Genomic DNA, 27,640 nt, shown 5'->3' on the forward strand with positions numbered 1-27,640 from the left:
AGACCCCCTTATGGCATGGCAAATGGCTAACCGAATCGACTGCATTGAGTGGGTTTGAAAGATGGGACTTGGTGGGCATTTCGCAATTGGGTGATGTGTGGAGGGAGGATTCGATGCGATCCTTTCAGGACCTACAGACCGACTTCCAACTCTCCCGCACACAATTCTTTAAGTACATTCAACTGCGCCATGCCCTAAACATGCATTTGTCCCGCACTGACACATTACCTGAATATAGTCCACTGGAGGTGTAGGAAAATGCCACTGTTGGCATGGTGACCCCCCACTTTTTGCCTAGTGTTGATGCCAGCTTTGATTGGAAGTGTGCTGGGACCCTGCTATCCAGGCTCAAAGACCGGTGTTCTTTCCCTACAACTGTACCTTTGCTTCCACAATTGTCACAGCCCTGGCACACTGTTAAGTCCCCTGTAAAAGGTGCCCCTGGTATCAAGGGCCCTGTGGCCAGGGAAGGTCCCTAAGGGCTGCAGCATGCATTATGCCACCCTCACTGACCCCCTCAGTCAGTACATGCACACTGCTTTGCAGCTTGTGTGCACTAGTGGGGGGAAAAGACAAAGTTGACATGGCACTCCCCATAGATTGCCATGCCCACAAACCACTGCCTGTGGCATAGGTAAGTCACCCCTCTATCAGGCCTTATAGCCCTAAGGCTGGGTGCACTATGCCACAGGTGAGGGCATAGCTGCATGAGCACTACGCCCCTACAGTGTCTAAGTCAATTCCTAGACATTGTAAGTGCAGGGTAGCCATACTGAGTATATGGTCTGGGAGTTTGTCAGTAGAACTCCACAGCACCATAATGGATACACTAAATCCTGGGAAGTTTGGTATCAAAGTTCTCAGCACAATAAACCCACAGTGATGCCAGTGTGGGATTTATTGAAACATGCACAGAGGGCATCTTAGAGATGCCCCCTGTATGTTAGCCCAACTGGTAGTGCAAGGCTGACTGGTCTGTTCCAGCCTGCCACTTATAGACGAGTGTCTGACCACATGGGGTGAGTGCCTTTGTGCACTCTGTGGTCAGAAACAAAGCCTGTCCTGGGTGGAGGTGCTTCACACCTCCCCCTGCGGGAACTGTAACACCTGGCGGTGAGCCTCAAAGGCTCAAGCCTGGTGTTACAGTGCCCCAGGGCACTCCAGCTAGTGGAGATGCCCGCCCCTGGACAAGCCCCCTACCTGTTGGCTGCAAGTCCAGAGGGATAATGAGAAAAACAAGGAGGAGTCACCCCCTCAGCCAAGACCACCCCTAAGGTGACCAGAACTGAAGTGACCCCCTCCTTGGAAAATCCTCCATCTTGCTTTGGAGGATTTAGCCCAGTAGGCATAGGGAGGTGCTCCCCTCCCCAAAGGGAGGAGGCACAAGAAGGGTGTAGCCACCCTCAAGGACAGTAGCCATTGGCTACTGCCCCTTGACCGTATCACCCCCCAAATTCAGTATTTAGGGGCGACCCTGAACCCAGCTCTTTAGATTCCTGACGACCTCAAGAAAGAAGGACTGCTGCGCTGAAACCCCTGCAGAGAAGAGAAAGAGACACAACTGGCTCGGCCCCAGCCCTACCGGCCCGTCTCCTGCTTAGAAAAGCTGCAAGAAAGGAAGCAACGCGTTCTTCAGGACCAGATTGAACCTATAAGTTTGTTACTTACCTCCCCAGGAACTGTTGAAAATTGCACTGTGTCCACTTTGAAAATAGCTTTTTGTCATTTTAAAGAAAACTGTGTACGTTGTTGATTCCATTCAACGTTCTAAGTATTAATGTATAAAGTACCTTTCATTTAATGTACTTACCTGCTAAGTGAGCCTTGTGGTCCTAGAAATAAATTAACAAAAGAATATTTTTCGATCTATAAAAACTTATTGGTCTAGAGGTAAGTCATTGAGTGTGTGTTTTCACTTATTGCTTATGTGTGTACAACAAATGCTTAACACTACCCTCTGATAAGCCTAACTGCTCGACCACACTACCACAAATAGAACATTAGTATTATCTATTATTGCCTCTGTCAAGCCTCTTAAGGAACCCCTGGACTCTGTGCACACTTTATCTCATTTTGATGTAGTATATACAGAGCCAGCTCCCTACATGCACAGATTAGAAGTCTCTGGAACAGATTGATATTTAGAGGGAGAAGGAATGAAAATAGTTTTTTGGGCTTTTCTGAATTCGGTTGCATGGAATGTATGGATTTTGAACCTTTTGAGAAATCGTTCACTGCTTTGGCCACTGACTGGTGACAGAAGGTTTGACAAACCCTTCATCAAAGGATGATTTTTCTCAGACATTTCTGATTTAGCAATAGCTTTCAACTGGCTGAACATATCTGTTTATTATGGCCCTCTTTGATGCCTATGTTGACTATGAGAATGTCTTGCTGTACAATTGTTGTCTTATATGAATATTTTCGACGAAGTACACAAGTCACGTTTCTGTCTCATCAAAGTGTTCTCTGTGAAATCTTAAGCTTACATGTAAGACATTGTTGTCTTGTTTCCCAGACAACATCCAGAAATGTCCAGAACATCATCGAGAGCCGCGTAGAGAAAAGGACGAAAGGGGTCTATGTGCCTATGGGAGGCAAGAAGCTGATTACTTTCATGGATGATCTTAACATGCCCGCCAACGACACCTTCGGCTCCCAGCCTCCGCTAGAGCTCCTTCGACTCTGGATTGATTATGGCTTCTGGTATGACAGGCAAAACCAGACCATCAAGTACATCAAGGTGAGCTTGAGCCGCAGTCATTCTCATATCCAAGGGTGTGTTGAGAAGCTAATCCTAGCTCTGTCTGCTAAGCATAACCTCCAATATTGGAACAGAGAGCTGCACTGCTAATGCACCTGAAGCTCAACAACCACTTTCTGGACTTACGCATCACTGTGGTAATACACCTCATTCTGGACCTACAGCATTGCTGTTATCTCAGTACTTAGACTCATAAAAACAATGGAAATACACATAAATTCTGACCAACTTACCACCCCTTCCATTTTAATATTGAACCCCTATGCTTACATCTGATACTACTTCTTATGTGCAACCAGCGACAGTGGTGTTATTTAAGTACTGGGAATCGCAAACAGTTATGTGAATGCACATGTCTTTACATCCAGTAGTGCGGCTACTCTCTTAATTTTGGGTCCCTCACAGTGCTCAAGTACTGAATGTCATGTATTTCAATTACAACTACACACCCTGTTCTGGAGCTACTTATTTCTACCTAGCACCTCTGCTGCTATCACATTACTGAGCCCCATACACCACTCTGCTTGACAATCTCCTTCCCAGATAGTATCACTTGTGCTATGCCAGTACTGGGAATAACCCTCTGCCCTGCCCTGGTACTCTACTTTATTTCTGACCTGCAGCATCCCCTTCACTACTGAAACCTACACACTGCTCTGCCAGCCTATTTCAGTACTGACCTGCAGCACTCCTTGCTAACCCATGTTGGAAATGCCCACTTCTTCAGCATGCACATGCTTGAATTATTCTTCAACTTCAGGCTAAGATTCACAAGCTTGAATTGTTCCCCAACAACACTCCTGGACCCATCAGTAGTCACTGTTAAAAAAAGCAGTATTTCAGTAAAGCCACTGACATTTCTGATTAATCTCTTCTTTTTACGGTCTCTTTTGAAGTCTGATCTAGATGTTATGACATCACTCTAGAGACATACTTTTCATTCTGATCAGTTGATACAATGGGACCAGTAGACAAGTACTATGTGCCTTTGCAACTTTTTCTTATGTTTATACTCATAAACATATTCTTACAGAAAACAAATTGAAAACCTTCACAAACCACAAGTAGCCTAGCCAGTACGGTGGAGGCGGGCCATGGTTCCAGCACTCCATCTGTCATATTTGTATTACTTGACTGGACACAATGTCTGAACCTTCCCATTTTAAAACTCTCGTCAAGCCATGGAGGTGAGTGGGGCAAGGAAGGGATATACTGATGACCACCACAGAAAGTGTTAAGTTTGTCTTCACAAATCTGGTCACAAGCCCAGATTTGTGATAACTGTGATGCTTAGTAGCAAAACCCTTTAAAGACTGGGAGTGTCTATTGCTGAGATTCTTGAATATGGAATCATCTGACATGTTCCCAAAAGAGCACTTTGAAAACCAAAAGTGCAAGCTGGAGATCACTACATCAAAGGATCCAGCCACAGTCCTATGTCTGAGCCCTGCATACCTCCCACCAAGAGACCTTGTGTGCCTGCCTTAAAGGGACAGACTTCTGGTCAGGGTAAAGTTGCACAATCTACATATAGGTCCAGTTCACCTTCGAAAAAGAAAAAAGGGCCACTAAGCCTATGTCAGCTACATCTTCTCTGACAGCACCGTCAGCTATAAAGACGTTGATGAATACACAGTGGATGAATTCAGGTCTGTTGCCCACATCAAAGATTTCATCAGAAAAGAAGACTCCATTGTCATCAAAATCAGATCATTGATGAAGTATCAATAATTAAATCGTCATCGCTGTTAAAAAAAAGTAATTGTGGAGGAAGCATCCGTTGTCGACGAAACCACCATTATCAACAAAGTCACAGTTGAAAAAAGCATTGATGACATCACTGAAAACACTGTTGTTGCCGAAACCACAGACACTGATGACTTCCTTGTTTCCTTCAACAATTCCTACAGTGGCTATTACAAGTACTCAAAGAAGCGAATTGGAGGGTGTTAATGGTCCATCACACATCCACCACAAAAATACGGAACTAATCACAAAAAGATAAAACGTTCCATTTGGATACCCCAACCCACAACGGTGGGGGGTGGAGGAAAGAAACCACATTTTCTGGACTTTCTTCCACTGTTTTTACATGGACTTTTTAAAATGTATGGACCTTCATCCACACTCCCTTCCCTCTTACATGTCCCCCCCCTACCTCTCCCTCCCCCTGTCCCCCACCCAAGGTGAAATGCTTCATCATTGAATCATGCTCTGCGCTTGGTAGCCAATGCGATATCCAGCAGGCCCCTCTAAAGGGGCTAATTTTTGGAGATCTTTTTCTTGCCTCATTCAAATTGTGTTTAAAAATAAATAAATGGGGAGTGTGGTATAGTGATCTAAAATTGCCTATAGATGACCAATGTATACTGTCTTATTTTTGAACAGGTGGTCTATGATAAGATAAAAAACACCCTGGACAGGTTGATTGCAAGTTACTCCAGTATTGGAACTTTCATAGATTCACATGGTTGAATCATTCCCTGTCGTCGAGATGGAAGTCCCCTGGTACCTTATAATAGCTAGGGAGTCTCCACTGAGTTCTGCTCAGTCACACCTTTTCAGAGGTTTTTTCTGGTCATTTTTTTCCAAAGTTTCTGTGCTTCACGAGTTCTCTCTTACACCAAAGTCTTTTTTGTTGGTGTTCTATCTGACTTTTTTCTTTACCAGTCATGTCAGATAAGGAGAAAAAGGGTCTCTTCAGACCCTGTAAGACATGTGGAAACAAGAGGCTTCACTTCGAGGATCCGCATAAAGATTGCATTTATTGTCTTTATCCAGACAATTCAGCTAAAAACTGCATGATCTGTTGGACCTTTTCTAATTAAAACTTTAATGGACAGAGAGGGGAGGCTGCTGTTTTGGCTCCGTGAACCTGAAATCAAAAAAGAGCCTGTGTCTGGCTCTGATAGTGACGACTCATTTACGTCCCCTAGAAGATCTCAAAAGAGGTCCCCTCACTCCCATTCCTCCAGTGAGCAGCCCAAGAAGACCTAAAAAAATACCACTCAGGGGTCTTACAAAGGTCGTAGTCCTTCAGGATCGCCTCACACTCATTCATCTTCTTTGAGACACAAGGAGAAAAAAGTACCTTGTTCCTCTTTGGCATGGTTTAAAAAAGGCTTCTTAAGAACCTCCTAAAATAGCTCAGAGTAGGGGGTCATCACTCTTTTAAAAAAACCTTCCTGTGTGCCATCTTCTGAAAAAAACATCGACAAAAATCACACCGTCTCCAAGAGTCTCATCATCAACACCGACGACTACAAAGACATTCACAGCAGTGTTGACGACGGCTACCACAACTACAGTATCAACGCTATGTACTACCTCATCCTTTACGACGACTACAACACCATCGTTGACGACGGTACCACCGTCAACGGCTACTCTTCTGTCGACAATAGGACCAACGGCAGCTCCCTCGTCGACGGAGCCCATGGTTTCCACCACGCTGCTTCTGCTTACGTCGTTGATGACCTCGTTAATGACACAAACTAGAGAAAAGTTTTAACAAGAGAAGAGGAGATTTTTGACACCATCTCTCATCCCTCCGAACAAGATATCACCCCTTATACCTGCATATCAGGAAGATAAAGATGATTCTGAGGAAGAGGTGCCCTTTGAATTGCACATGAAATGCCAGGAAGAGGATGAAGGGCAAGATGACCATGACACAGACGTTTATGATTCACAAGCTTACTATGTTTCTCAACAGTACTTAGATCAAAAGGAAATAGATCAGCTACCTGGGTCTCTCATCTCTGACCTTCAACTCATGATTGCGGATTATAGAAAACGATTTCTGCCTACATCTACTCCTGCACAGCAAGTAATTACGTAGGCAAGGTCACCACTAGCACCACTTTACATGCAAATACGGAGACCTTTCTCACTACCTGATTCTGACTGGCATACTCCTCAGACAGCCCTCCTTCAAGACCCAACAACTTCTGATGAGAGGGAGGAAGGAGAGCACCAAAACAACATGGAATGGGATGATTATCTTATACCCACACCATCCTCACCTTGTCCTACTCCAGCAGATTCCCCACCAGAGGACATCGGGGGGTTCCATAATTTATTGTAAATAGCCGCAAAAAGATTTGCACTTCCTGTTCCCACAAAGCAGACTGACTGCCTACTTTACGACTTCAGTAAAGGAAGTGTAAGGTCCAAGCCCATAGTCAACTATGTTTGGGAGGAAGGCCTTAAAGTCATGAAAAACCCAGCCAAAGTGACCACTGCCCTTCGGCGTTTGGACAAGAAATACAAGGCTCCAGAGGACATTCCAGCCTGTGTAATTGGTCACCCTAGACCAGAGTCAGTAATCTCTCAGGCAGTCCAGCGAAGATCAAAAAATCCATCTGCACCGCCTGACAAAGAGGGTAGGCGACCGGACAACATCAGTAAGAACTTTTCTTCAATGTTGTCTCTAACGGTCAGGGCATTGAGTTCCTTGGCTCTCATAGGCAGGTATGACTGACAGATATTGGCGGTCATCGCCCCATACTTAGACGAGCTGCCAGAAGAAGCCAAAGCACAGGCAAAAAAAATCCTGCAGGAGGGAGAGCGTGCTTCAGCACAGGTCATTGACTGTGCGATGGATGTTGCTACTACAGTCGTTCGTCAACTTGCAGGAGCTGCTGTTGTTCAGAGGCAGGGTTGGCTTCAAGCAACTTCTTTTCAGGCCAAAGGGCCAAAACAAGATCCTGGATCTCACATTCGATGGGGAAGCCCTGTTTGGCAAATATGTAGACGATGCTCTGCAAGCAATAAAAACTGAAACATTTACAGCAACATCCCTTGGGACGCTTCAATTCAGGAAGCAGCCCTTTCGAAGAGCCAGAGGGTGAGGTTTTCCATCACAAAGGGGCGTTTTTCAGCAGTACAGATAGCCCACTTACGTCTCTTCTTACCATCCATTTCGAACACAGTACCCTCAAAACTACCCTCCAAAGGCGACCTATAGCAGACCCATACCTAAGCGTAGAGTAGGATGCAAAGGAAAGGGCACAAGTCTTAGGGAATGATTTTACCAAAGCTCCGGTTACCAAAGTTTCCTCCACTTCCAAACTAGGAGGAAGGATTTCCCATTGCATCTATTGTTGGCAACAGATCATGTTGGACCAATGGGTCCTGACTCTTGTCCATTTTGGTCACACCCTAGAGTTTGTACGGATTCCACAATCAAAAGCATCTCCATCTGCTCAAATGGGAAGTATTGACCATGCTCCGGAAAGGAGCAATCAAAAGAATTCCTGTTTCAGATAAATGGAAAGGGTTTTATTCCTTCTTCTTCCTTGATCCCAAGAAGTGGAAGGCATGGAATCCGACTCTAGACGTCAGAGACTTAAATATATATCTCAAGAAGCAGTCATTCCATATGATAACACTGCAAGACATCCTCCCTCTTCTATACACTGGAGCTTATGGGGGTAATTATGATCCCCGGTGGTTCAGCCCGCCATGCCGGCGGCAGGTATAAAGACCGCCACCAGCATGGCGGGCTGAACCGCCATATAATGTACACATGGTGGCGGCCCTCATCCACCGCCAGGCTGCCTCCAACAGGCAGCCTGACGGTGGAAGGAATCATCATCCGACAGGGCAGCGCTGCTGCCTCTCGAATAATGATCCCTACAGCCACTAGCCTTTCCCTGGTGGGGGAAAACGCTGGCGGAAGGGGTGCTCCGGGGGCCCCCTGGGGGCCCCTGCACTGCACAAGCACTTGGCATGTGCAGTGCAGGGGCCCCTGTGCAGTGCCCCATCGTGCAGGTCACTGCCCGATTTACGGGCAGTGATCTGCGCGACAGGTGCAGCTGCACCCGCCGCACAGAGGCATTGACTGCGGCTCCATGTGGAGCCGCCGGCAATGACCCGGCCAGGTATTCTGGTGGGCCGGCGGGCGGAAACAATGTTTCCGCCTGCCGTCCCAGCAAAATGTTAATTATGCGGCCGGCGGGGTCCCAGGGGGGCTGGCGGTTACTTAAATGACCGCCAGCCTGAACACGGCGGTTAACACCGCTGTGTTCATAATGAGGGCCATTATGTCCACCTCGACCTTAAGGATGCATACTTTCACATCCCCCTTCATCCATCCCACTTCATCCATCCCACAGGAAATTTCTCAGGTTCACGGTAGCCAGAAGCCATTTTCAATTCAGAGTTCTCCCATTTGGCCTGAAGTCAGCCCTTGGGGTATTCACAAAATGTTTAGCTCTAGTCGCAGCATTCCCGAGGAAACAGAAACATAAGGTATTCCCATATGTGGGCTATAGGATAATCAAGCCTTCGTCCAAGATAGAAGCGCAGAGATCAACAACAGCTTATGTGACTCTGTTCAAACAACTAGGTCTCCCAATCAACATGAAAAAATCAAATTTTCAGTCCTCAAAAACATATTTTTCCTGCATGCAGCACTGGACACTTCGCTCAACAAAGCATTTCCTACAAGGGAAAAACAGCTAAAGCTAATGACCTTAGCAAAATCAATTCAAAGAAAAAAGTTTCTTTCAGTACGCCTCCTCAAGTTTCTCTTGGGAATTATGTCATCTTGTATCCCTCTCACTCCATTCTGCGACTGCGAATGCAACCACTCAAGGAGGAACTGGACAGCCAGAGGGCGCAGGCCACAGGTTCCTTTGCCGATACCATCACAGTTGCAAAGGCAGTGGTCACAGCTCTATCTTGGTGGACTCAGAGCCTACATCTGTCTGTTGGTCTGTCATTCCTAACTCTACCTTCTCCATAGGTGATCACTACCAACGCCTCCCTGGAAGAATGGGGAGCCTACCCTCAAGACCTGCAGATCAGTGGCAAATTGAAAAGACAGCACAGGAGTTATATCAATGTGCTAGAGCTCAAGGCAGTACGTCTGGCCCTTCAAGCTTTCCTCACAAGGATAAAGAATTCCTCGGTTCTGATACAGACAGACAACTTAACAACAATGCACTATGCAGGACCAGGTCTCTTCTCCTATCGTGAGAATCACAACATATTTGGAATTGATCCATCATTCACAGGGTGCATTTAGAGTGGAGCACGTTCCAGAAAAACAAAATGTGTTAGCAGACACTTTCAGCAGATTGAAAACATCCAATCAAGAGTGGGAGTTAGATCAGGAAACTATAGATCAGATATTCTCTTGGAGGTGCAAACCAAACCTCAACCTATTTGCAACTGCCCATAATACCAAATGCCGATGTTTTGCAAGTCTGGATCACCATCTGAGATCCTGTGGGAATTCATTTTTGATGGCATAGTCAGGAGCTCATGAGATCGAACACCACAATGATCTTGATTGATCCAGACTAGCTGAGACAGTGGTGGTACACAGATCTCCTATATTTATCCACAGCCTGCCACATGCATCTGCCACTCAGACAGGATCTCCTCACCAGACTCCACAGCAAGATTCTGCATCCAACAATCCAGTCTTTGATTTTGGCACAAGGGCTCCTGTGATCATCCAATATGGTGATTTAAACCTTCCAGAAGATTGAGTGAACATCCTAAAAGAAATTAAACACCAATCCACAAGAACCTGCTTTAAGTCTAAGTGGAAACATTTCTGCTTGTGGTGTCGTAACGATAATTATGACCGTATCACAGTACAAGTGAATGTCATTCTCCCTTACTTGTTACGTCTCGCCAAGTCAAGACAGCAATTATACTCTATCAGAGTACACTTAGCAGCTATCACTGTGTTTCACAAGTCACCAATGCAACAGTACTTTTTCAAAATATCAGTAGTCAAAGACTTTTCTTGAAGAGATAATAAAACTTTTCTTCCAGTCAGAAGACCTTCTCCTCCTTGGGAACGTAACTTGGTATTATCAAAACTGATATGTCCCCCCTTCGAACCCATCCATAAAGCAACTTTGCAACACATGACATAGAAATTAGCATTTCTAGTGGCAATCACTTCCGCTCGTAGAGTTAGTGAGTTGCAGGCCCTCTCCTCCGTGGAACCGTTTACAGTTTTCCATCACAACAGGGTGTTTCTTCGTACACACCCTTCATTTCTACTTGAGGTGGTATCAGAGTTTTATATCAATCAATCTATCACTCTGCCTACCTTTTTTCCTAACCCTGCCTATGTAGGAAGTTGGCCTGATGTGTGTGTTGGACACCTATATGTTAGCACCTTATACCAGGTCCAGACTACCCCTGTTAGTTAGTGAGACAGTGTCTAGGAAGCCAGGGCTCTTTAGTTGTAGCTGTGGTGAGCAGCCAAGACTTATCTAGTCGAGGAGTGTAAAGCACCTGCAATAACACAGTAGTCACATAGTAACTTATCTCACCTGAAAGTAACCACACAGTGTTGCAAAAATAAAGGTACTTTATTACAGTAACATTGAACTAGATTACTTATAGGCAGCCCCCCAACTGGAGGTAAGTGCATACTATATATACACTGTAAGTATTAGGAGTTAGCATAAAAAAAACAACAAGCATTGGCAAGAAATAGCAGAAAATAGCTAGGGCCCTATGGGGGGGCCAAACCATATACTAAAATAGTGGAATGGAAAGTTAGGTCCCCCACCCAAGGATGTGGGATTGTCAGGAGGGAGCTGGAAGAACTCGGAGTCCCCGAAGGTGAGTACCTAGAGAACACCCAGCGACCAGGAGAGTAGAGGTAAGTTACCGGGTCTTCCCAGAGATTAACAAGGGGACATGAAAAATTAACTATGCAATAACAGGACCAGTCCAGTGAAACCCAATAGTGGATTCAGGTAGAAGAGGACCTGCAAAAGAAGGGGACAGAGTCCAGCTTACGCAGGAGAGTCCAGGTGGGGCAGGAGTCACTACCCACTCCTTTGTGGATAAAGATCTGGGTCGACGGTGGAAGATGAAGATCAGCTGTGGAGCCCAGGACCTGCAGGGAGGTCCTTGGAGTCGTGAAGCAGATGCCTCTCTCTGGATGCCGGGTCGCAGTTGGGTCAGTGGCCAGGAGGACCACAAACAAGCCTTGGCAACAGCAAATCTGGGCAGAAGATGATTTGCAAAGAAGAAGAGGACAAGCAAGGTCCAGGGAACTCGACCCTTGGAGGGGAGTCTGGGCTGACCCTCAGCAGTCGGCAGAGCCAGCAGAAGCAGTTGTAGCCACAGTAAGTTGCAGTGAATTTCAGTCAACACACCTGGAGGAGAGTCCCACGTCACTGGAGCAGCAGAGCAGAGACTGTCTTTGCAAGGATGAAGTGCTGGAGACCAGGGCTACTTGGAGCCTGAAGATCCCCCGTAGCAGGAGTCAACAAGCCTTGGTTGCTGCATGAGATGCGGTGCACAGGGGTTCTGTCCTGCAAGGAGAGGCAAGGGTTTACTGTCCCCCAAGATGGTCAGAAGGCATAGAGGACCAAGAGGATCAATCAGAATCACCATTTGTGTTGGAGGATCCACACAGTCCTTGTGGAGAGCAGATCCCAGCAGCCGTACATTGTTGCCTTAGTTGCTTGCAGTGAAGGGGAGTGAATCCTTCACTCTAAGGGACTTTTGCTGACCCTAGAGGATGCACAGCCGTGGAAATGTTGCAATTGCTGGAAGGAACTGAGAAAACAAATTTGCAAAGCAAGGTCATCTCAGGAGTTGCAGGCTTGTTTGGTTCCTGTGACATCCAGCAGCAGTTCCGGTGGCCGGGAGCAGAAGAGGTCAATGCAGAAGAGTCCTGGTGGAGTCTTGCATGCCGAATCTGGAAACCCATCCACAAGGGAGTCCCTAAATAGCCAAAACAGGGTGCTTAGTCACTCTACAGGGTGACCACCTATTAGAGAGGGGGTCACTGACATCAGTCACTTGTCCTGACAAACCAGATGCTCCCAGGGGCCTCTGCACATCTTGTTTCCAAGATGGCAGAATCAAGTGGACACCTGGAGGAGCTCTGGGCACCACCCCTGGGGTGGTGATGGACAATGGAGTAGTCACTCCCTTTTCCTTTGTGTAGTTTCGTGCCAGAGCAGGAACCCAAGGTCCCTGGACTGGTGGAAATCGGATTATGCAAGGAGGGTACCAAATGTGCTCTTCAAAGCAAGCCAGTGACGTCTCAAGGCTACTCTTCCCCATCCATGTAATACATATTTCCAAGGGAGAGGGTGTTGCGTCCCCTCTCCCACAGGAAATCCTTTGTTCTGCCTTCCCCTGCTTGAGTTGGTCAAGTAGCAGGAGGACAGAAACCTGTCTGAGGGGCTGCAGCAGCGTGGCCTGCCCACAAACCCTGGATGACTGTTAAAAGCAATACTGGGGGGTCCTCTAAGGAGCCCCCAGAGTGCATGGAGTCATGCCACCAATACTGGCATTAGTATTGGGGTATGATTTCAACATGTTTAATACCAAACATGCCTAGGTTCGGAGTTTCATTATGTAGCTGGACCATAGGTATTGAGAGACCTGTGGCTAGTACACAGGTAAAATGGCTTCCCCGCACTTACAAAGTCCAGTGCATTTGAACGGGGGTTTGTATGGGCTCCTCTACTCATGCAGGGGTGCCCTCACACTCAGTAACTTGCACCCTGCCCTCTCGGCTAGGAAGGCCTACCATAGGGGTGACTTACAGTGGCTTGGTGCAGAGACCTGTAGTGAAAGGGTGCATGCGCCCTTTCACTCAGGCTGCAATGGCAGGCCTGCGGTCACAGTTTGCTGTACTGCAGCCCATGGGGAACCCCTGGTGTACCAGTGCCCTGGGTGCCTAAGTACTATAAACTAGGGACTAACAGGGATACACCAGTATGGCAACTGTGGGGTATAAAGGGTACCAAAGAAACCAAATTTAGAGAAGAAAGTGCAATCACTTGGGTCCTGGTTAGCAGGATCCCAGTGAGAATAATCTAAGCACATTGATAACAGGCAAATAGTGAGGGTAAAAAGAGTGACTTGTTTGCAATCCCCTCCAGCAGAAAGGTCTTTACATTCTCTTGATGTGAAAAGAGTACTAGGCTTCTATTTAGATAAATCCAAATCTGTTAGAAAATATAACCACTTATTTATTAACTATGGCCGTTTATAGCAAGGTTTAGCAACATCCAAGCAATCCATAGCTAGATGGATTGTTCAAGTGCATTTATTTATGCAGCCAAATTGCAAACACACCATTGCCAGGCAAACCTAAGGCACACACATCAAGAGGGATGGCTGTGGCAACAACTTGGATTAGACAAGATGAAATTACAGACATCTGTAAGGCAGCCACTTGCAGGTCGCTTCACACGTTCACAGGACACTATTGTCTAGACACTGACGCTCACGCTAAGTCTAGATTTGGTCAAGAGATACTCAGAAATGTATTCAAATAATAAAAAATAAAATAAAAATTACTACTTGACAGCTGCTGTAAAGAGCGTATGTTTATCTGATAGAGACTTCTAGCTGCAGCTTCCTGACCTTAGAATTCCCTGGCGTCAGCTTCGAATCCAGAGTTTTTTGTGAGCAGTACCCTGCGTGCGCGCCATCGGACGGCGTCGTTCGGATCCGCGTGCGTCGACCGCTCCTATGACGTCACTGTTGTCTATATAGACGCCGTCTCAGCGCGCGTACGTCAGTTCTTTTCCTTCCGCGCCGGTTAAGCGCAGTTTTGGAAAGAGCTACCCTGCTTCAACGGTTTGACAATGCTTTTTTGACTGGAGCCATGTCTTTGAGAAAGACAGGATTCAAGCCGTGTGGTGCGTGTCATCGCACCATGTAGGTGACGGATCCGCACTGAGTTTGTCTTTGGTGCTTGGACAAGGACCACGATTCCACCTCGTGCTCCGATTGTCGGGCCATGGCGCCGAAGGCCTTGAGGGAGAGATCCCTTAAGCTTCTTGCAGCCCAACATTCGTCTTCGGTTGGCGCGACTCTGCAGAGGTCACGGTCTCGCAGTAGGAGGAGGTCGCGGCACCGCTCCCGGAGCCCCAAGTCCTCTTCCTCACATTTGAGGTCATCGGAAGGTAAGAGGCACAAGAAGAAGAAGAAGTCCAAGCGGACTTCGTCTTCGCCACGCCTGTTGACCAACGAGGCGTCTAGGGAACGTCGACGTTCCGAGCGCGGTTCTGCGGAGCCGTCGCCAGGGTCAACTCCGCGTCTTCCCTCCTTTCCGGGGACCGGATCGACCCCCTCTCAAATGAAGGAATTTTACGAGGCCATGCATATCGTCTTTGAGCGGGCTGTACCCTCGGGTGGGTCTTCGGTCCCCGTGGGGTAAGCAGGGGCCCCTTCAGATTCGACACTGGCGGCTTCGGCCTCGGCGCCGTTGGGGACCTCAGGATCTGATAACAGATCTGGACCAGTGCCGGTCTCTCACAGTCGACCTCCTTCGGCGCCAGGTCCGACATCGACGATTCCGCCACCGGCGCCTACCAGTGGCAGCCCCATCCTTATTCCGGATGATCCAGAGCCGGAGCGACGTCGACTCCAACTTCGACGGAGCCGATTCGGCCCAGATCATTGTCTGAGCATTATTTGGAACAGCCAGAGGCAGGAGAGGAATGGGAGAGGTCTGAGGACCCTTTAGAATCAGGATTGCAGCAGGACTGGTATGTGGATCTAGGGGAGGCCAGTGGACTGGACACATATCCAGATACTGGTATGCTCTCTCCTCCTAATTTGGCTACGGAGGAGGGGGCTTCTTTCACTATGGTGGTGCGTAGGGTAGCTGAGGTCTTGGACCTAGATTTGCCTACGGTGCCAGTCAGGACTAATATCCTGACAGAAGTGCTTCAGCCGGGGGTGTCAACATCGGAACCGTTGTTGCCCTTCAATGAGGCTCTTACAGACGTCCTTCTGGGTACGTGGTCCAAACCCAGCACAGGGGCTCCTGTGAATAGGACGGTCGGCCGCCGCCATAGACCCGCTCCCAGCGACCCTAGTTTCCTGACACAACACCCCACTCCTGAGAGCTTGGTTGTCCAAGCCTCTACTTCACGTGGTGCCTTCCCTTCCGCTCCCCCGGATAGGGAATCCAAGATGCTAGATCAGCTTGGGAGGAAGATGTTTTCTTCCTCCAGCCTGGCATTGAGGTCTGTAAACACCTCTTGCCTATTGGGCCGTTATTCCCATACTTTATGGGATACGGTGGCGCAAGTGCTGCCCCAGGTCCCGGAGGGCGTACGGGACACTCTCACCCAGGCTGTAAAGGATGGGAGAGATGCAGCCAAGTTTACAATCCGGTGTGGCTTGGACACGACCGACTCGCTGGGCAGAGCGATTTCATCGTCAGTGGTCCTTCGTTGCCACGCCTGGCTACGTTCTACTGGTTTTTCAGGGGATGTCCAGCCCAGCTTAATGGACATGCCCTTTGATGGCTCTCGCCTTTTTGGCGAAAAGGCAGACTCTGCGCTTGAGAGATTCAAGGATTCTCGAGCCACGGCCAGATCCTTGGGCCTTTCAACGCCGGCACGACAGCAGTCTGTCTTTCGCCCCTTCCGAGGCTTCGGGAGGGGCGTGGTGCCACGCCAGCCACAGTTTAGCCACCGTCCTCAGGCTTCACAGCATCCCGGAAGAGGACGTGGTACCATCAGACCCAGAGGGTCTGGCCAGAGGTCGACCGCCACACAGCCCCCCTCCACTGCGCCTAAGCCCTCCTAGTGTGGTTCTGCAGGATCACGTCCGTCCAGTTGGAGGGAGGATTTGTTTTCAACTCCCTCACTGGCATTCCATCACCACGGACAAGTGGGTCCTGCAGATCAAACGGAAGGGCTACTCCCTTCCCTTCCAGTCTTTCCCTCCGACAAAGGAATGGCTGATGGAGGACCATTTAGCTTTGCTCTGCGAGGAAGTTGCAGCTCTTTTGGCCAAGGGAGGCATAGAAAGAGTCCCGATATCAGAAGTAGACAGTGGTTGTTATTCCCGCTACTTTCTGATTCCCAAAAAGAAAAAAGGCCTTCGCCCTATTTTGGATTTAAGGGACGTTAATCTCTTCCTCAAGAAGGAGAAATTCAAGATGCTCACTCTTGCTCAGGTTTTGTCTGCCCTAGACCAAGGAGACTGGATGGTAGCGTTGGATTTGCAGGATGCGTATTTCCATATTCCTATCCTGCCAAGCCACAGGCGTTACCTGCGGTTCAAGGTGGGCCATGCTTCCTTTCAGTCTCACCAGTGCCCCTCGGGTGTTCACAAAGGTGATGGTGGAGGTGGCAGCTCATTTGCGCAGGTCAGGGATTTCAGTCTTCCCCTACCTGGACGCCCCAGGCTCTCGTCACCCGCCTTCAGACGATGGCGGACCTCTTGCATTCGCTGGGGTTCACTATAAATGTGCCGATGTCACACCTGACTCCCTCTCAGAAGCTCTCTTTCATTGGAGCTGTTCTGGACACAGTGCAGTATCAGGCTTATCCTCCCGATCAGCGGGTTCAGGATATTCAGGTTATGATTCCGATGTTTCAGCCTCTATCCTGGATCTCGGTGAGACAGACTCTGAGGCTGCTGGGACTCATGGCTTCCTGCATCCTGTTGGTCAAGCATGCCAGATGGCGCATGAGGGCTCTGCAGTGGGACCTGAAGTTCCAATGGGCACAGCATCAGGGAAATCTTACCGACGTGGTTCAGATCTCGGAGAGGACTGCGGAAGCTCTGCAGTGGTGGTTAGTGAACTGCGAGTGGGTCAAGGGAAGACCCTCTCCCTTCCCCAACCAGATCTAACGGTAGTGACAGATGCGTCACTTCTGGGATGGGGCGGCCATCTGGAGGAGGTGGAGATCAGAGGTCACTGGTCTCCGGCGGAATCTGGGCTCCACATCAACTTGTTGGAGCTTCGGGCGATCCTGCTAGCATTAAAAGCATTTCTTCCTGTTGGGAAAGGGAAGGTGGTGCAGGTGTTCACGGACAACACTACTGCAATGTGGTACTGCAACAAACAGGGCGGTGTGGGGTCGTGGACCCTTTGTCAAGAGGAACAGCAGGGCATGACACTGGTGGTTCAACACCTGGCAGGTTCTCTGAACGCCAGAGCAGACGAACTCAGCCGAAAATGCTTAGAGGATCACGAATGGTGTCTCCATCCGGAGGTGGCGCAAGGACTCTTTCAGCAGTGGGAAGAGCCTTGGTTAGATCTGTTCGCCTCCGCAGAGAACGCGTAATGTCAGCAGTTCTGCACGTTGGAGTTTCCAAGGGGGCTATCGCTAGGCGACGCTTTTCGTCGCAAGTGGAGTTCAGGCCTCCTGTACGCCTTTCCACCTATACCACTTCTGCCCAGAGTTCTCAAGAAAATCAAGAACAACCGGGCCCAAGTAATCCTTGTGGCTCCGGATTGGGGACGGAGAGTTTGGTATCCAGAGCTTCTCAAAATGAGCATCGGTCCTCCAATCAGGCTGCCTCTTCGGGAGGATCTTCTGTCGCAGCAGCAGGGGAAGGTTCTCCACCCGAACCTGTCAACTCTGCGCCTTCATGCGTGGAGATTGAGCGGCGACAGTTGATGGTTTATGACCTCCCCTCCCGAGGTCTGTGATGTCATTCTGGCAGCCAGGCGTCCCTCAACTAAGTCGATCTACGCCTGCCGTTGGAAACGTTTTGTTTCTTATTGTTCAGAGAGGTCTATTGATCCTCTTTCTTCTTCTCTGTCTAACATCCTTTTGTTTATTTTGTCTCTCGCCCAGCAGGGTTCCTCCTTGGGAACTCTCAAGGGCTATCTTGCAGCCTTATCGGCTTTTCTTCAGTTGCCTGATCAACCATCTCTGTTTAAATCACCTATAGTACAAAGGTTTTTGAAAGGGCTTGTACATCTGTTCCCGCCTGTGCCTTTCATTATGCCCCAGTGGGATCTTAATCTGGTTCTTACCTTCCTTATGTGTGCTCCTTTCGAGCCCTTGCATAACTGTCCTCTCCGGCTGCTCACTATTAAGACAGCCTTTTTGGTGGCAATTACATCTGCCAGGAGAGTGAGTGAGCTGCAGGCTTTATCTTCTAAACCTCCTTATCTAATGATATATCCTGACAAGGTGGTGCTAAGAACTCATGCCTCTTTTCTCCCCAAGGTGGTGACCCCTTTCCATCTGGGTCAAAACATCACCCTGCCCACCTTCTTTGCACCACTGCATCCCTCTAAGAAAGAGGAGCGTCTCCATCCATTGGACCCAAAAAGAGCATTATCGTTCTACCTTGACCGCACTAAAGAGTTCCGGGTGGACGACCAACTGTTTGTGGGGTACGTTGGTGCAAAGAAGGGTCGGGCAGTACAGAAACGATCAATTTTGCGCTGGGTCGTTCTCTGTACAAAAATATGCTACGCTTTGGCGAAGAAGCCGCCTCCTGAGGGCTTGAGAGCTCATTCCACTAGGGGGAAAGCTGCTACTAGTGCGTTAGCACGTGGCGTACCGGTGGTGGACATATGTCAGGCCGCAACGTGGGCTTCTTTACACACATTTGCGAAGCACTACTGCCTGGATAGCCAGGTGAGATGAGAGGGGCATTTTGCCCGTTCTGTCTTGCAGGACTTCCTTATATAAAAAAAAAATAAAAAAAATCTCCTTCAGACCCACCACCATGGGTTATAGCTTGGGTATCTATTCTAAGGTAAGGAAGCTGCAGCTAGAAGTCTCTATCAGATGAACAAGTTACTTACCTTCGGTAACGAGGTATCTGGTAGAGACTCTATCTAGCTGCAGATTCCTTACACCCGCCCAAGCCTCCCCGCTCTGGGGAAATGTTTTCTCATGTGCATATGTGTATATATATATATGTATATATATATATATATATATATGTTTCATTTTTGCAATTTTTGCCTTTCTTACAGACTTGAAAGTGATTTTCTCCAAACAGTCGCAGAGGTTAAAAGTGTATTGGTTGGTTCTTCCATGACTCTGTGCTTCTGGCGCGGAAAGTTGTGGAAAAGAACTGACGTATGCGCGCCGAGACGGCGTCTATATAGACAACCGTGACGTCATAGATGACTCCAATGACACTGACGACGCACGCGGAGCTGGTCGACGCACGCGGATCCCAACGACGGCGCGCACGCAGGGTACTGCTCACAAAAAACTCCAGATTCGAAGCTGACGCCAGGGAATTCTAAGGTAAGGAATCTGCAGCTAGATAGTCTCTACCAGATACCTCGTTACCGAAGGTAAGTAACTTGTTCTTTAGCTTGTTACTCTATTCAAGGTTTATGACTATCAATGAAGATCCTACGATACAGAAGGAAAAACTGCATACCTGTAGACATGGTTCTGCATTTTAGGAATCTTCATTGAAGTCATAAACACCCTCCATCCTCCCCGGCTATCAAGATTTATTTGAATCCTGTGCATCTTGTAAAAAACAACTGACACTCTTAGGCAAACTGCCACTGCAGTGCACTCTGGGATTGGGTCTCTCTGGGGTCCTAAAAGTACAGGTTCCTTTTTTTCTAAGATTCCCAGTGTTAGCCTGTCAGACTGTCTTTTCCTTCCTATGCTGTATCTGGTATTGGGGCAGCCTTTTCTATGACAAAGTGCTGCATGTGTCCAAAAAGGCCCTTTTTTAGGATATACGGTCTCCTACTCTCCTCCAGCATTCTCCAGGAAAATATATCTCTGACAGTCTACATTGACTTTATACGGAAAATGAGAGTTCCAGTAATGAACACTAAGCAGATATTTTACTGGACTCTTAAAATATTTATATTGAAGAAGGTATTCTGGGGTTCGCGTAGACAGCACAAAATTATTTAAGGTTTATGACTTCAATGAAGATTCCTACGATGCAGAACTATGTCTACAGGTGTAGGGAAATGCCTCCTTGGCATGGTTACCCCCTAACTGTTTGCCTTTTGTTGATGCTAGGTATGATTTAAAGTGTGTTAGGATCCTGCTAACCAGGCCCCAGCACCAGTGTTCTTTCCCTATACTGTACCTTTGTTCCTACAATTGGCACAGCCCTGGCACACAGGAAGTCCCTTGTAACTGATACCCCTTGTACCAAGGACCTTGTGGCCAGGGAAGGTCTCTAAGGGCTACAGCATGTATTATGCCACCCTGGGGACCCCTCACTCAGCACATGCACACTACCTCACAGCTTGTGTGTGCGGTGGGGAGAAAATGAAGTTGGCATGGCACTCCCCTCAGAGTAGCATGCCTTCAAACCACTGCCTGTGGCATAGGTAAGTCACTCCTTTAGCAGGCCTTACAGCCCTAAGGCAGGGTGCACTATACCACCGGTGAGGGCATAGTTGCATGGGCACTATGCCCCTACAATGTCTAAGCCAAACCTTATACATTGTAAGTGTAGGATAGCCATAAAGAGTATATAGTCGGGGAGTCTGTTAATTACGAACTCCAGAATTCCATAATGGCTACACTGAAATCTTGGAAGCTTGGTATCAAACTTCCCAGCACAATAAATCCACACTGATGCCATTTATTGAAAAATGCACACAGAGGACATCTTGGAGATGCCCCCTATATACCAGTCCAATTCCTAGTGTTAGGCTGACCAGTTCCTGCCAGCCTGCCAAACCAGACAAGTTCCTGGCCACATGGGGTGAGTGCCTTTGGCCAGGAACAAGCCTGCACTGGGTGGAGGTGTTTCTCACCTCCCCCTGCAGGAACTGTAATTACCGCACCCCAGGGCATCCCAGCTAGTGGAGATGCCTGCCCCCCCCGGACACAGCCCCCACTTTTGGCGGCAAGTCCGGAGGAGATAAAGAGAAAAACAAGGAGGAGTCACCCACCAGTCAGGACAGCCCCTAAGGTGTCCTGAGCTGAGGTGACCCCTGCCTTAAGAAATCCTCCATCTGGTTTTGGAGAATTCCCCCAGTAGGAATAGGGATGTGCCCCTCTCCCCTCAGGGAGGAGGCACAAAGAGGGTGTAGCCACCCTCCAGGACAGTAGCCATTGGCTACTGCCCCCCAGACCTAAACACCCCCCTAAATTCAGTATTTAGAGGCAAACCTGAACCCAGGAAATCAAATTCCTGCAACCTGAAGAAAGAAGGAGGACTGCTGACCTGAAAGCTCCGCAGAGACGACGGAGACAACTGACTTGGCCCCAGCCCTACAGGCCTCTTTCCCGTACTCAAAGAACCTGCACAGCGGCTTATAAAGGGGGACCAGCGACCTCTGAGGACTCAGAGGACTGACCTGCACCTAAAGGACCAAGAACCTTCCGAAGACAGCGGCTCTGTCCAGAAACAACTACAAAACAGCAACAAGAAACCAACTTTAAAGAGACTCTCACTTCCCGCCAGAAGCGGGAGTCTTCACACTCTGCACCCAATGCCTGCGGCTCGTTTTTGGAGAAACCAACACTGCATAGAGGACTCCCATGCGACTCCAACGACGTGGACACCCTGAGTTGACCTCCCTGCACCCCTATAGTGACGCCTGCAGAGAGGATCCAGAGGCTCCCCCTGACTGCGAGTGCCTGGTAACAAAGGAACCCGACGCCTGGACCAAGCACTGCACCCGCAGCCCCCAGGACCAAGAGGAACCACCTACCAGTGCAGGAGTGACCAGCAGGTGGCCCTCATCCTAGCCCAGTCGGTGGCTGGCCCGAGAAGCCCCCCTGTGCCCTGCCTGCATCGCCAGAGTGACCCCCGGATTCCTCCATTGTTTTCAATGACAAACCCGACACCTGCTTTGCACACTGCAGCTGGCTGCCCCGTGCCGCTGAGGGTGTGTTTTGTGTGCTTGTGTGTGTGTCCCCCTCAGTGCTCTACAAAACCCCCCTGGTCTGCTCCCTGAGGACACAGGTACTTACCTGCTAGCAGACTGGAACCAGAGCACCCCTGTTCTCCATAGGTGCCTATGTGTTTTGGGCCCTCCTTTGACCTCTGCACCTGACCAATGATCCAGCAATGTCCGGCGGGTACCTTTGGTTTCCTAGAACCGACCCCCTAGACCCAGCCTGCAGCATCTTTTGTGACCCCCGGGGTCCACCTATTGAAAGGTATGGGACGCCCAGCTCTGTGTTTGCACCCTGCACCCGGTCGCCTCTGAGCCACTGAGGGTGTTTGTTTGGTATGAACCTGTGGGCACCCCATGGTGCTGACCTAAACTCCCCAAGCCTGTGTCCTGGAACTGCGGGTTCTTACCTGCAATCTGCTTTCTACCGAGCACCCCAGTCCTCATAGGATTCAATTGTAAATCCAATGTCAACTTTAACCTCTGCACCCAGCAGGGCTGGTGTTGCTGGTGATGCATGTTTGGGGTCAGCCTAAACTTGGACCGAAGTACATCCAAAAACCTGAAGACTGGAATCGTAAGTCGTGTACTTATCTGTTAACTGTGCAAATATTACCCCCCCCTCCCCCAGGACTCTATTGACTTCTGTGAAAAATTGCAATGTGTCAACTTTTGAAATAGAAAAGTGTTACTAACTTGTAAACTGCTTGCAAAAAAACAAAGTACATTTGATACATATGCTTGATACCTATTGCCAACTGTACTTACCTGCAAGAAAGACCTTCTGGTTCTAGAAATAAAGTAACAAAAATATATTTTTGCTATATAAAACAATTGGCCTGAAATTAGTCATTGAGTGTGTGCCTCATTTTGTGTCTGTGTGTGTACAGCAAATGCGTTGCACTATCCTCTGATAAGCCTAACTACTCGACCACACTACTACAAAAGAGAGAATTAGTTTTATCTACTTTAGCTCTGTGCACACTATACCTCATTTTGGATTAGTATATACAGAGCCAGCTTCCTTCAAGATGTAACCAAGTTTACCGTTAGGTGTGGTTTGAACACAACGGACTCGCTGGCTGGGGGATTTCCTCAACAGTGGCCCTTCGACTCCACACCTGGCTACATACCTCTAGATTTTCAGGGGAAGCCCAGGCTAACCTTATGGACTTGCCATTTGATGGGACAGACCTTTTTTGCAAAAAAAAGGCAGACTCGGTGCTGGCGCTTAAAGGACTCCTGGGCTAAGGCCAAGTCCTTGGTTCTCTGGGCAACCCCTCAGCAACAGTCTGTCTATCGCCCCTTTCGTGGCTTTGGAAGGGGTGTGGCACCATGCTAGCCACAGACCAGCCACTGTACTCCGCCAGGCCAACATCTTGTGCAGGGACATGGTTGTGGTGCCTTTAGACCCAGAGGGTCTGGCCAGACGTCGTCCACCACCCAGGCGTCCACCTCCACAGCATCCAGGCCCTCCTAGTGTGATTCTACAAGACCATAGATGTCCAGTAGGAGGGAGGATTCAATTTCATCTCCCTCACTTGCAGTACATAACATTGGACAAATGGGTCTTACAGATCATACAGAAGGCTATTCTCTCCCCTTCCAGTCTTCCCACCCCCAAAGCCTCCTTCAAAAGAGTGTCTTATGGAGGATAATTTGGTTTTGCTCCATGAGGAAGTTGTAGCTCTCTTGGCCAAGAGAACCATAGAAAGGTTCCTAATATCAGAAGTAGGCAGTGGTTGTTATTCCTGCTACTTTCTGATTACGAAAAAGAACCAGGGCCTTCACCCTAATCTGGATTTGTGGGATGTCAGTCTCTTCCTCAAAAAGGAGAAATTCAAAATGTTCACTCTGGCTCACGTCTTGTCTGCTGTAGAGCAAGGAGACTGGAAGGTAGCTTTGGACTGGCACAATGCCTATTTCCATATCCCATCCTATCGGCCCACAGACGCTACTTGCGATTCAAGGTAGGCTATGAGCACTTTCAGTTTACCATGCTACCCGTCTTCCCCTACCTCGACTACTGGCTGTTGAAGGTTCCTTTACCCCAGTGTGCCGTCACTTACCTTCAGACTACGGCGAACCTCCTGCATTCACTGGGATTCACTATAAACATGCTGAAGTCACACCTGATTCTGTCTCAAATGCTCCCTTTCATCTGAGCTGTTCTGAACACAGTGCAGTTTCGGGCTTATCCTCCCAAGCAGCGAGTCTAGGATATTAAGGTTATGATTCCGATGTTTCTGCCTCTATCCTGGATTTCTGTGAGACAGACTCTGAGGCTGCTGGGCATCATGGCTTCCTGCATCCTGTTAGTAAAAAAAATGCCAGATGGCATATCAGGGCTCTGCAGTGGGACCTGAAGTTCCAGTTGGCACACATCAGGGGAATCTCAGTGAATCGGTTCGGATCTGGGAGGGAACTGCAAAAGGTCAGCCCTGGTGTTTAGTGACCCGCGATTGGGTCGGAGACAGACTCCTCTCCCTTTCCCAACCAGAGTTTACAGTAGTGACAGATGCGTCACTTCTGGGATGGGGTGGTCATCTGGAAGAGGTGAGAGATCGGAGGCCTCTAGTATGCGGCAGAATCTGGACTCCATACGAACTTACTGGAGCTCCCGGGCGACCCGACTAGCCTTGAAGACATTTCTTTGTTGTTGAAGGGAAGACAGTGTAGGTATTCACGAACTACACCACGGCAGTGTGGCACTGCAACAAGCAGGGCGGTATGGGGTCGTGGACTCTTTGTCAAGAGGCCTTACACCTCTGGGCATGGCTGGAACAGCAGGGCATAACACTGGTGGTTCAGCACCTGGCAAATTGCCTGAACACCAGTGAGGATGAATGCAGCAGTCAATGCCACCGGATCACGAGTGGCATCTCCATCCAGAGGTGGCACAAGGACTATTTCAGCAGTGGGGAGAGCTTTGGTTAGATATGTTTGCCTCTGAATAGAACGCAGAATTTTGGCAGTATTGCGCGTTGAAGTTTCCAAGGCGGCACTCGCTCTGCAACGCTTTCATTATGCCTTTAAGCCCATACCACTTCTGCCCAGAGTTCTCAAGAATATCAAGAACCATGACCCAAGTAATCCTTGTGGCTCCAGACTGGGCACGGAGAGTTTGGTATCCTGAGCTTCTGAAAATGAGCATTGATTCTCCAATCAGGCTGCCCTTTCAGTAAGATCTTCTTTCTCAGCAGTAGGGGAAGGTCCTCCACCCAAACCTGTCAACTGTGCGCCTTCATGCGTGGAGATTGAGCACCTGCAGTTGACAGCCTTCGACCTTCTTCCTGAAGTCTGTAAAGTTCTTCTGGCAGCCAGGCATCCCTCAACCAAGATGGTATTCGCCTGCAATTGGAAATGCTTTGTATATTATTGTACAGAAAGATCTATTGATCCTATTTCTGCTTCTCTCTCCGACATTCTTCTCTTTGTTTTATCCCTTGCCCAGCAGGGCTCTGCAGTGGGCAGTTTCAAAGGGTATTTTTCTGCCTTATCACCCTTCGTTATTCAAATCTGCTACTGTAACTAGATTTCTTAAAGGGCATGTACATATGTCCCCTCCGCACTTTTCTCAATTGTGTTCCTTTTGAGCCAGTGCTCAACTGTCCCCTCCGGTTGCTCACCATCAAGACAGTCTTCTTAGGGGCAATAATATCTGTCAGGAGGGTGAGTGAGATGCAGGCTCTCTCATTTAAGCCGCAGTAGCTCACCATGTTCCCAGACAAGGTGGTACTTTGAACTCATGTCTCTTTCCACCCCAAGGTGGTGACCCCATTTCACCTGGGTCAGAACATCACCCTGTCCATCTTCTTTGCTCCACCACATCCCTCTAAGGAAGAGGAGCGAGTTCATTGACTGGACCCAAAAAGAGCGTTGTCATTCTACCTTGACCAGACAAGAGTTCCGGGTGGATGACCAACACTTTGTGGGGTACATCGGAGCAAAGAAGGGTTGGGTAGTGCAGAAGGGAACCATTTCACAGTGGGTTGTTCTCTGCATTAAATTCTGCTATGCACTGGCCAAGAAGCAGCCTCTTGAGGGCTTGAGAGCTCATTCTACCAGGGCAAATGCTGCTACCACTGCTTTAGCATGAGGTGTTCCAGTCCTGGACATCTGTCAGGCAGCAATGTGGGCGTCCTTACACCCGTTCGCAAGACATTATTGCGTGGACAGTCAAGTCTGCAGAGACTGGCACTTTGGCTGTTCGGTCCTGCAGGAAGATTAGTGCGCAGCCCACCGCCAAATGGTTATGGCTTGGATATTTATTCTAAAGGTAAGGACTCTGCACCTAGAATTATCTATCCGGTGAACAAGCTACTTCCCTTCTGTAACTCTGGTAGAGACTCTATCTAGCTGCAGATTCCTTACACCCTCCTGTGCCTCTCCGCTCTGCGGACACTTCTGCTAGGTTTAGGGATAGTCCCTTTCAGGGCCTTAGTTTTTTAGCAAAAAACTGTTGGTTCTTTTAATGGCTCTGCGCTTCTGGCGTGGAAGTTTGTGGAAAAGTAACTGATGTACGTGTGCCTGGGTGGTCCCTTTATAGGGGACCGTGACATCACAGACAGCTGCAGTGACACCCACAATGTCACACACATCCGAACAATGCCACACAACGGTGTGTGCAAGGGTAGTGCTCTGCAAAAGTTCCGGATTCCAAGCTGACGCCAGGAAATTCTAAAGGTAAGGAATCTGCAGCTAGGTAGAGTCTCTACCAGATAATGCGTTACCGAAGGTAAGTAACTTGTGCATCTCTTTGGATTTCCTCATGAATCTCTGCATGCCAAAGCTGACGTCCTCTGACTCATTTGTCGAGAGGTTTTGCTGCATAGGGGCCCATTCGACAAGAGGCATGTTTGCTCGACTGCACTTTTTACTGGGATGGTCTTACTGGACATATACCAAGTCAACAACTTGGTCTTCATCTTTCATTATTGTTAGACATTACTGTCTGGATGTCCAGTTGACAGATGAAACAGGCATGGGGCAGGCAGTGCTGCCCAAACTTTTCCATTAAGATAAGACGCTTTTCCACCAAGTCATAAGTAAAGTAAGCAGATGAATTTATGATAAATCCAGTGCTGGAGAAGAAAAAAGTTACTTCCGCATAATTACTATTATCCAGTATTGGATCTTTCATAAATTCACATGCTTGAATCATCCCACTTCGACGACGGGGATGATTCAAGCATGTGAATTTATGAAAGATACCAATACCGGATAACTGTAGTTAGAGGTAAGTAACTTGTTTTCTTCTTCAACATTCTTATCTTTCATAGACTCAGTTGCACTTTCTCGCCTCCCTGTTC

At 48.4% G+C, this 27,640-nt stretch overlaps 1 protein-coding gene across 1 annotated transcript in view; it reads left to right on the top strand.

Moving 5' to 3' along the window:
* Positions 1-27,640, top strand: part of DNAH2 (dynein axonemal heavy chain 2) — a 1,666,550-nt gene that overhangs the window by 1,062,874 nt on the left and 576,036 nt on the right. Inside the window, exon 50 of the mRNA XM_069218683.1 lies at positions 2,519-2,743. Coding sequence (XP_069074784.1) covers positions 2,519-2,743 — 225 coding nt within the window. The remainder of the gene's footprint in view (positions 1-2,518; positions 2,744-27,640) is intronic.

The sequence above is a fragment of the Pleurodeles waltl genome, chromosome 12 (assembly GCF_031143425.1).
Source record: "Pleurodeles waltl isolate 20211129_DDA chromosome 12, aPleWal1.hap1.20221129, whole genome shotgun sequence".
NCBI lineage: Eukaryota > Metazoa > Chordata > Amphibia > Caudata > Salamandridae > Pleurodeles > Pleurodeles waltl.